This window comes from Trachypithecus francoisi, unplaced genomic scaffold (genome assembly GCF_009764315.1).
Source record: "Trachypithecus francoisi isolate TF-2019V2 unplaced genomic scaffold, Tfra_2.0 Lachesis_group20, whole genome shotgun sequence".
In the NCBI taxonomy this organism is placed as follows: Eukaryota; Metazoa; Chordata; class Mammalia; order Primates; family Cercopithecidae; genus Trachypithecus; species Trachypithecus francoisi.
The window spans coordinates 6591380-6601108 of NW_022681466.1; the positions used below are offsets into that span (position 1 = coordinate 6591380).

A 9729-nucleotide genomic window follows, 5' to 3' on the forward strand; every position below is an offset into this window, starting at 1 on the left:
GGGAGGCCGAGACAGGCGGATCACAAGGTCAGGAGATCGAGACCATCCTGGCTAACCCAGTGAAACCCTGTCTCTACTAAAAAATACAAAAAAACTAGCCGGGCGAGGTGGCGGGCGCTTATAGTCCCAGCTACTTGGGAGGCTGAGGCAGGAGAATGGCATGAACCCGAAAGACGGAGCTTGCAGTGAGCTGAGATCCGGCCACTGCACTCCAGTTTGGGTGACAGAGCAAGACTCCGTCTCAAAAAAAAAAAAAGAAAAGAAAAGAAAAGATTGAGACTGTCATTGTCCACTCGTCTGGGTCCTATAGCAGAAAAATTATAGGCAGAAGATGGAAGAGAGCAAAAAGTACCTAAATAACATCTGGGAGCCCACCTCCCTTTACCTTCTTCTGTCAAGCATCCTGTGTGTCCTAACCTGTAAAATTCTCATGGTGAGGGACTGTTCATATCCTATCTTCGTATGCCAGTGTTTGCCATAGTGCTTGACCCATAACTGATGCTTCATCCGTGTTTGCTGAGCATTACTAGGTACCTCTTTCATAGCATTTAATTATATTGTATTGTCCTGAGTTTTCTTATGTTTTCCTTTTTCAGTATCAACTCCATGGGGTAGGGACTTCTTCATTATTGTCTGCACTCTTGTGTCTGGCATGGTACTGACACATAGTGAAGGCCTAGCAAATTATTTTTGGACAGGGGGTCTTGTTTTTTTGTTTTTCTTTTAACTGTTCTTACAGGGTCTTTTTGTTTTTCTTTTAACTTTGTTTTTTTTTTTTTTGAGATGGAGTGTCACTCGTGCCCAGACTGGAATGCAGTGGCGTAATCTCGGCTCTCGGCTCACTGCAGCCTCCGCCTGCCAGGTTCAAGAGATTCTCCTGTCTCAGCCCCTGCACCCCACCCCCCACTGCCCACCCCGAGTAGCTGGGATTACAGGTGGCCGCCACCATGCCAAGCTAATTTTTTTGTATTTTTAGTAGAGTATTTTTGTATTTTAGTAGAGGGTTTTGCTGTGTCTGAAGACTGAAGGGATCTTGTTTTTAGGTACCTGTGGTCTGAGGCAGATAAGTCACCCCAGCTAATGGGGCTTTTCCTATTTGGTTCCTATAACAACTTGGTAGGACTACCATTTAGGAGGGAAAATGGCCAGTGCTTTGCTTTTCTTTTTTTTTTTTTTTTTGTTTTTGAGACGAAGTCTTGCTCTGTTGCCCAGTCTGGAGTGCAGTGGTGCAATCTTGGCTCACTGCAACCTCTGTCTCCTGGGTTCAAGCAGTTCTACCTCAGCCTCCCAAGTAGCTGGGATTACAGGCGCCTGCCACCGCGCCCAGCTAACTTTTGCATTTTTAGTAGAGACGAGGTTTCACCATGTTGGCCAGACTGGTCTCGAACTTCTGACCTCAGGTAGTCCGCCTGCCTCGGCCTCCCAAAGTGCTGGAATTACAGGCTTGCGCCACCGCGCCTGGCCTTCTTTTTCTTTTTAATATATGGAGACAAGGTCTTGTTATATTGACCAGCCTGGTCTTGAACTCCTGGGCTCAAGCGATCCTCCTGCCTCGGCCTCTGAAAGTGCTGGGATTACAGGTGTGAGCCACTGTGCCTGGAGAGGCCAGTGCTTAATGAGTGTTTGCTGAATGAACGCCTCTTATGTCTGCTGCACTGGGGTCACCTGAAGGTGAGGGAAGCTCAAAGAAGAAAAGACAGGCCCTTCTCACCAGGCCTGACCAGGGCTGGTCCAGAGGGAACGTGTGGTTACTCCTTAGAATTCAGGGAGGCAGGAGGCCCCAAACCCTGGCAGACCCTTGGATCAACTTGCCTATGTCCTGTCTCCCCAGGTCCCTGTACCCCTACCCGACAAGCGCCGCCGCTTCCTAGCCATGAAGTGGATGATCACTGAGTGCCGGGAGAACAAGCACCGGCGGACACTGATGCCGGAGAAGCTGTCACACGAGCTGCTGGAGGCTTTCCATAACCAGGGCCCTGTGATCAAGAGGAAGCATAACATGCACAAGATGGCAGAGGCCAACCGTGCCCTGGCCCACTACCGCTGGTGGTAGAGTCTCCAGGAGGAGCCCAGGGCCCTCTGCCGCAGCAAACAGTGTGAGCCACTGCCAGGCTGAAAGCTCCCTGTGGGTTAGGGATGTGGGTCCTTTGTAAGGGTGGGCAGGCCTCATGAGAAAGAGGGAGCAGCATGGTCACTAGCCGTGAATCCTTCTTTCTTTGAGGCTGGAATTTACTCTCTCTGCCCCCATTTCCTTATAAAGAGGGAGCACATTGACTTGGGAATTTCCTCCAGGAAACTCAGGGCTGTCTTCTCTTCCCTTAGCTTGGGGTGGACCTTTGGATATAAAAGGAAGCAGTTTTAGTATTAGAAAAGATTTATTAGAAAATTCTCACGCTGAACTGGTGTAGCATGTGGTACAGCATTAATTGAAACTGGCTGGAGGAAATAGGCTTGCTTCCAGAGTTGTCCTTGTACAAAATGTATAAAAAGCAGTTTCTGGTGTGACTTGTGCTCTGCCTCCGCCCCTTGACATCCCAAAGCATCCCAATGGCTATGCTTACCCATTTTACAGATGGGTAAACTGAGGCACCAAGGTAGTAGCTGCACTAATGGTTACACACTGCAGTGGCTCTTAGGAGTTGCTCTTCTCTGCCTGGCCCTGGTGGGAAGGTGGTGGGGAAAGGGGCTCAGGGCCAGGACCATGGCGTAAGTGGGAAACATCTCACCAGGAGATGGGAAAGTCTAGAAGGGAAGACGCTCAAAGTCTGGAAGGGAAATGTGTTTGGGTGAGGCAGAGACTCCACTGCCAGTTTCAGAGGTGTGGGGAAGAAAGGCCAGCGCTGGCGAGGAAGCCCTGATCTGCAGGCCTAGTCAGAGACTTCGCTGTAGTAGTACTTGTGAGCAGCTGGCGTCGTCTTCCAGCCGGCCGCCCGGAACTCAACGATCTCCAGCAGCAGCAGCTGAGCCAGGGAGCTGAGGCCAGTTGGGAGCAGGAAGCCATCCCGGATCAGCACAAAGAGCTCATCCATACGCTGCCCATTCATTTTCTCCAGCTGCTCCCCGACCCGGTGCAGCTGCAGCACCAAACAGTCCACCTGCAGGGGACGGCGGGGGGGGGGGGGGGGGTGTAACATGAGTGAACCGGGGCAGGGCCAGCCTGTCACACAGCATTTGCCAAGTGCCAGGTGCTATGCCTTGCCTTTACACTCATTCCCTTGCTTCCTCCTCACCATCCAGTGGGTACTTTACCATTGAAGCAGAGCTATCACTAATGATCTGAATTTGACTGGTTTTACAGCTCTGCAGTGTTAGCAGAGTTTTGCAGGAGCCAGCTGTGCTGTGCTGATGGTATCATTCTCTTACTCAAGCATTTTCAGTGGCTCCTATCAGACTTCCACATCTTACACAGAAAGAAATGAGTTTCGGGACTTCCTGAGGTCCCTCATCTGGCCAGGCTCCACTCAAGCCTGTCTCCAAACCACTTCTTCATCCCACTCTCCTGCCTCCCTCACACTGCCTGACCCTGGTTTGGCTTTGGGGCCATCTGTACCCACAGCTAGCCATGGCTCGCACAGCTGCCATCAGAGGTTGGCTTTCTGACTGAGAAGGAAGCTGCTGAGCCAGTAGGTTTTGGCTGCTGTCTGTATTGGATAAATTCCAGACCTGGCAGCTTGTCCTGTAATTCTGACAGGCCTTAAACACCCCCGCACTCCTGCCCCAGAAGTGACACAGTCCTCAAAGGCCTCCGTGAGCAGTGAGCTGACACTCGTCGGCTCAGCCAGACTGTCCATCCCGCAGCCTTCTGTGCTTGTGCCGGGGCTGGGGCCACCCACCTCCTCCTCCTTGCTCAAACTGTCTGGCTGGGCCAGCCGGAAGAGGCAGTCATAGACAGGGTTCACCAGGGCCATCATGGGCATGTTGTTCACCTGTGAGGGAGAGGAGGGGTCAGAGCACCAGGCTTAGTGGCCAAGGGGAACAGTCCAACCTGGGCCTCAGGTGACAGGCCATGTCGCCTCCCAGGGTGGCTGCAGGGGCCTCACCCTCAAGTAGTCAAAGATGTTGCAGATAAAGGTGACATAGCAGACCCAGCCCTGCAGGGAGCGTGCTCGCAGCTGCTCCCGAGCCTGGTACTCCTGCTGCAGCCGGTTGAGGAGTCCACGCCGGAAGACACTCTGGCCTGCTTGTTTACTCTCTGCCTGTGAGCCAGGGAGAGGAAGGTGAAGGGTGGGGGGCGGTGCCCCTGCAACCCCACCCATCCTATGCCTCTCTATGCCTTTGAGCTAGACCCTGTGCATCTCTGTCCTGCAGGCCAGGCCTTCTGCCCACTCCTGAAGCACCTTCCTCAAAGCAGCTTCCTTTACTCTCCCAACCCCCAACCTGAATGATGGCGTAGCACATGCGTCCCGCTTCCTTGCTGAACACACAGTCCTGCAGAGAATGGTCCACAATGACATTGGCCACTTTCTCCAAGTCCACAGCACCCGGATCTAGGGGTAGAGATAGGAGGGGAGTCTAGAGCTGCTGCTTTATCACATTTGCCTCCACCTGCTTCTAAGAACTTGAGATACTTGGAGTAGAGCACTCTCATATGCTTGAAGTGAAAGAGATCAGAACTCATACAGAGGACAGTGACTCCAGTGGTGCCATCAGCCCATGGTACTTATAAGAAATCATGGCCGAGCTCAGTGGCTCACGCCTGGAATCCCAACACTTTGGGAGACCAAGGTGGGTGGATCACCTGGGGTCAGGAGTTTTGAGACCAGCCTGGCTAACATAGTGAAACTCCATCTCTACTAAAAATACAAAAATTAGCCATGTGTGGCAGCTCGTGCATCATCTCATGTTATCCCAGCTACTTGGGAGGCTGGGGCAGGAGAATCGCTTGAACTCGGGAGGCGGAGATTGTAGTGAGCCGAGATCATGCCATTGCACTCCAGCCTAGGCGACAAAGCAACACTCCGTCTCAAAAAAAAAAGAAAAGAAAAATAATACAAATGGCCCGGTGTGGTGGCTCACGCCTGTAATCCCAGCACTTTGGGAGGCTGAGGCGGGTGGATCACCTGACGTCAGGAGGTCGAGACCAGCCTGGCCAACATGGTGAAACCCTGTCTCTACAAAAATACAAAAAATTAGCTGGGCATGGTGGCGGGCACCTGTAACCCCAGCTACTTGGGAGGCTGAGGCAGGAAAATTGCTTGAACCTGGGAGGTGGAGGTTGCCGTGAGCCAAGATTGTGCCATTGCACTCCAGCCTGGGCAACAAGAGAGAAACTGTCTCAAAAAAAAAAAGAGAAAACAAACCATACAGAGGACAGTAACCATAACAAACAGCTTTAGCTGTCTGTCTGCTGGTTGCCCAGTCAGAGAAAAGGGGGAGGGTTATGTGGCTGGTAGGAACCAATCAAAGAAAGAATGTAGTTTCTCAGGAAACATCTTTTCCTGGCACTAGATTGAGGAAGGAATACTAACCAGGACATGCCTCCAACAGCAGTTTCACAAGAAAAAGTGGTTTTTTTTTTTTTTTTTTTAAACGGAGTCTCGCTCTATCACCCAGGCTGGAGTGCAGTGGCCGGATCTCACCTCACTGCAAGCTCCGCCTCCCGGGTTCACGCCATTCTCCTGCCTCAGCCTCCCGAGTAGCTGGGACTACAGGCGCCCGCCACCTCACCCGGCTAGTTTTTTTTGTATTTGTTTTTAGTAGAGACGGGGTTTCACCATGTTAGCCAGGATGGTCTCGATCTCCTGACCTCGTGATCCACCCGTCTCAGCCTCCCAGAGTGCTGGGATTACAGGCTGGAGCCACCGCGCCCAGCCTGGAAATAGTGTTCTTATACTACACACATGCAAACTCCAGACAAGAGAGGGCCACACAGGGCCTCCCAACAGGCTCGGCTTGGCACATGATGGCCGCTGCTAATTATTAGTTGAAGACAAACTTCTGTCCTGCGTGTTACAGCGGGAAGGCATCAGGCGAGGGCAATTACTATAGCTCCTCTGGCAAACGGAATATTCTCCATCTGTTTCAAAGCAGGCAGCTGTGCATTCAAGAGACGGGGCTATGGCAACACAGAAACGAGCAATTCAAATGTAAGCGCTTCAAGGGCAGGAGTTGTGCTCTTTTTTTTAATGATTAAATCTTTCTTTGTTGTTGTTGAGACAGGGTCTCGCTCTGTTAGCCAGGCTGGAATGCAGTGGCAGGATCATGGCTCATGGCACCCTCACCACCCGAGGCTCAATCAATCCTCCCACCTCAGCATCTTAAGTAGCTGGGACCACAGGTGCGTGCCACCATGCCCAGCTAATTTTTCAATTTTTTTATTTTGTAGAGATGGGGTTTACACCATGTTTCCCAGACTGGTCTTGAACTCCTGGACTCAAGCAGTCTGCCCACCTTGGCTTTCCAAAGTGCTGGAACTACAGGCATGAGCCACTGCGCCTAGCCCTATGGTTAAACTTTTAAAAAAGTCTTTACAGTCTGAGAGGTGACGGATTCATACTCCAAAATAATGGCCTCAATGTAGCTTGTCTTCCAGTTCAAGAATTACGTTGCCGACTCCTATCGCCAGAGAATGAGGGGAGGGGTGGAGGCATTCACCAGGCTCAGCCTCTGGTGCTGCCTACAGGGGCCCTTCTCTGTGGCTCCTGACCCCAGCTCAGGAAGGGGTCCCGTGCTCACCTTTGAGTGCTGTCTTCAGCAGCTGCTGGGTCTCTGCATCAAAGGACTGGATTTTATACTCCTCTCTACTGGGCTCCCCCATGACTAGCCAGCCCCGGTAGCTCTTGACTGGGCTAGGACTAAGGACAGCACCTGGGGAGGAGAAGAGGCGAAGGGAGCGGCCTCAGGTGTGGAGCGCAGGGCGCGTTCAGTCCTGCCGGCCCTGGGCGGGGCTGACGGCGCTCGGACAGGACTCCAGGGCGGTCCGTGGCGTGCAGTGGTTGGCTGACGGCCCACCAGGCTTGGCTTCTGGCGGGGACTGGGCATCAGCCAGGTACCTGCTGCTCAGTTTAGAAACCCCTCGCTTGTGGGATTACACAAGAGCGAGAAGCTGAAGCAGGAAAGCGCCCACCCGCCAGTCCCAGCAGGAGGCAGGAGTGGACTGGGGCAGGGTGTGTGCGGGCGGACGTTACGGTTGCTTAAATAAACCAGCCTGATGCTGCTGGCCCAGCAAGATGCTGGGTGAAGGCCAGGCTGGGAACTCCAAGCGGTGCGACTCTGTCCCCAGCAGGGCTCCGAGGCCCTCTCCCCAACCCTCTTTCTGGCTTTTGCCTAGTCCTTCGGTCTAAACACCCGCCGCTGCATCCCCCGGATGGGGCAGGCCTGCGTAGGTAGGAACGCAGGCGCCCTGTCCGCCTCCCAGACCCGGGCCAGCTTCTCCCCGGGACAGACTGGTGGGACTGGCTCCCGAGTGGCTGTAACCCGGCCCTACCCACTCGAGACTCCTAATTCCTAAGCTCCATTCTGGAGCTTTCCTCTTACGGGGCGGGGGCAGGAGCCTCCCGCCGGAGGCTCCCCTCTGGCCATAGGAGGCGCCTTTAGGGTCTCCAGCCCTCGACCGCTCCCCCCGTGCCCGGAACGCCCCTCCCGGCAGCACAGGGCGGACTGCGTAGCCCACGGCCCAGGATCCCGCGGGCGGGAGAGGCGGCGTGGGGGCCGGGACCCACCTGCCGGGCCGGCGGCGCGCGCGCGCGTGCCCGGGACCGCTTGGCCGCTGGGAGCGCGCAACCAGCGTCCGGCGCTGCGGGGGCTGCCGTGAGCTCATCTCCTCGCGCGGCGCCGGGGAAGGGCCGGCTCGACGGCGCCACCTGCCGGGGCCCCGGGGCACTGCCGTGGCCTCCAGGCCGCCCCGGAAGCCACCTCGCCCGCGTGGGATCCTGCTACGCTGCCACTCAGCCGCAGGCGGAACTCGCTCGGCTCGTCACCTCTTCACCCGGTGCGCCTCGGCCCTGTCCGGGCCCACGCCGGACCTGCCGGATCCTCGATCTTGCGCGTGGCCCCGCACTCGGCCCTCCCCGGAGCTCAGCTGCACGGGGCCGGGAGACGCCGCTGGGCTGCGCGGCGTGGGAGGAGCCTGCAGAGGGCGTGGTGGGGACCCGGTGGGAGGAGGAACAGCATCTGCTCTGGACGCACCACTTTCCCCGTTCCCCCCACCCAGGTAGAGAAGGCAGGGTCTGCAGGACCGGGACCAGCCACAACCTTCTCCCGCTCCAAGGAGGACATGGTCGAAGCGAGTTTCAGGTCAGAGGGGCAGCCCTGAGAAAGGGGCCCCGTGGGCAACTCGCGGCCATCGGTTGTTGCGAGTGCCCTTGAAGTGGCGCGGACCAGTCCACCGCCCGGCGTCTGCCCTGAGTGACAGGAGGGCACCTAGAAGGCGCGGCACCAGGCTGCCGCGGGACCGGGAGGAGCGTTGCCGGCACTGCCCGCGTTTTCGCCTCCTTTTAAAAGAACCGCCAAAGTGGTCACCAAAAACGGAGGATAAAGAGAACGCTCAGCTGCAGCAAAAGAAACCAGTGGGCAGGAGAGATGAAGAGAAGAAGCTTTAACGGAATTTCATAAAAAATACATTCAGGGCCGGGCGCGGTGGCTCAAGCCTGTAATCCCAGCACTTTGGGAGGCCGAGACGGGTGGATCACGAGGTCAGGAGATCGAGACCATCTTGGCTAACACGGTGAAACCCCGTCTCTACTAAAAAATACAAAAAACTAGCCAGGCGAGGTGGCGGGCACCTGTAATCCCAGCTACTCGGGAGGCGGAGGCAGGAGAATGGCGTAAACCCGGGAGGCGGAGCTTGCAGTGAGCTGAGATCCGGCCACTGCACTCCAGCCTGGGCGACAGAGCGAGACTCCGTCTCAAAAAAAAAAAAAAAAAAAAATACATTCAGGCAGCTGCAGCCTCGCGGCCCCCGCCGCAGCCTTGACCTTGGGAACCAGCAGCCCAGAGCCAGGAAGCCTCAGCATTCAGGGCCCAGACAGAACCCAAAACCCCACACCAGAGGCAGGGAAGGATGGTGCGAGGAGCGGCCCAGGACCCACACGCCAGGGCCAGCGCCGGCTCCCAGTGGGTGCCTCCTTCCAAGGCTGAAGAGGGAGGCAGAATGGAGGGCTTCCCAGGTCGGAGCAACCCTACAGGCCGGCAGGTGGAGGGAAGGGTGCAGGTCACGTTCTGGAGACCTCCCCTCAGCCTGGAACTGGTTTCTCCTCTGCCTCTCCGCCTGTGGGTGTCCCTGTGCTCTGATAACACCCCAGGCACCAGCTGTGCCCTCACCAGGGTGCCTGCCCGCCCCTTCCTTCTACCATCCCCATCAGCGGGGCTGCTTCAGAGCCACGGCCCTTCTGGGGCTACAGGGAAGGATGCACCCACAGCATGCTCTGCACTGAGGAGCAGGCAGTGGGTGCTGATGCCACCTGTCCTGCCGACAGCTCCTCACCCAGCAAGGCCGACCCAGCCCCGGGTGAAAGAGGGGCGACTGAGGTAGATTGGGGAAAGGCTGCACCTTCACCCATGCCTGCCCACAGCATGGCCCCTCCACTTCCTGCACGAGCGCTGGGAACTGCTTTTCATGGAGCCCCACGGATATGACCAGCCCGGTGCTGGGAGAGGATGGCCTGGGTGGTGTGTGTCTGCAGACACGAAGATCTAGGCACGGGGCCCAGGAAGTGAATGGTTCAGCCTGGAGTTTCCCCCAGCACTAGAAGCAGAGCTGCCAAGGGCTGCAGCTATGGAGAACATGGG

The 9729-nt window shown here is 56.0% G+C and overlaps 2 protein-coding genes and 1 pseudogene across 7 annotated transcripts in view; 2 read left to right on the forward strand and 1 right to left on the reverse strand.

Moving 5' to 3' along the window:
* Window positions 1-2502, forward strand: part of MRPS7 (mitochondrial ribosomal protein S7) — a 5681-nt gene extending 3179 nt beyond the window's left edge. Inside the window, exon 5 of the mRNA XM_033182141.1 lies at window positions 1832-2502. Coding sequence (XP_033038032.1) covers window positions 1832-2053 — 222 coding nt within the window. The 3' untranslated portion in view covers window positions 2054-2502. The remainder of the gene's footprint in view (window positions 1-1831) is intronic.
* On the reverse strand, window positions 2357-8309 carry MIF4GD (MIF4G domain containing). 5 transcript variants are annotated; one of them, XM_033182142.1, is made up of 6 exons: window positions 7662-8309; window positions 6676-6807; window positions 4378-4487; window positions 4041-4196; window positions 3834-3926; window positions 2357-3095 (listed from the first exon to the last, which is right to left on the reverse strand). In XM_033182142.1, the coding sequence occupies exons 2-6, from the start codon at window positions 6755-6757 to the stop codon at window positions 2868-2870; spliced, it is 669 nt and encodes a 222-aa protein (XP_033038033.1). In that variant the 5' UTR covers window positions 6758-6807; window positions 7662-8309; the 3' UTR covers window positions 2357-2867. The 5 variants fall into 5 exon arrangements, with proteins under 5 accessions (XP_033038033.1, XP_033038034.1, XP_033038036.1 ...); XM_033182143.1 differs by having other exon boundaries at window positions 7920-8050; XM_033182145.1 differs by lacking the exon at window positions 7662-8309 and adding an exon at window positions 7531-7646.
* Window positions 8310-8802: 493 nt separating this feature from the next.
* On the forward strand, window positions 8803-9649 carry LOC117066676 (annotated as a pseudogene). The gene has a single exon (XR_004430444.1). The product of XR_004430444.1 is annotated as an uncharacterized LOC117066676 (transcript).
* The last annotated feature ends 80 nt before the right edge of the window (window positions 9650-9729 follow it).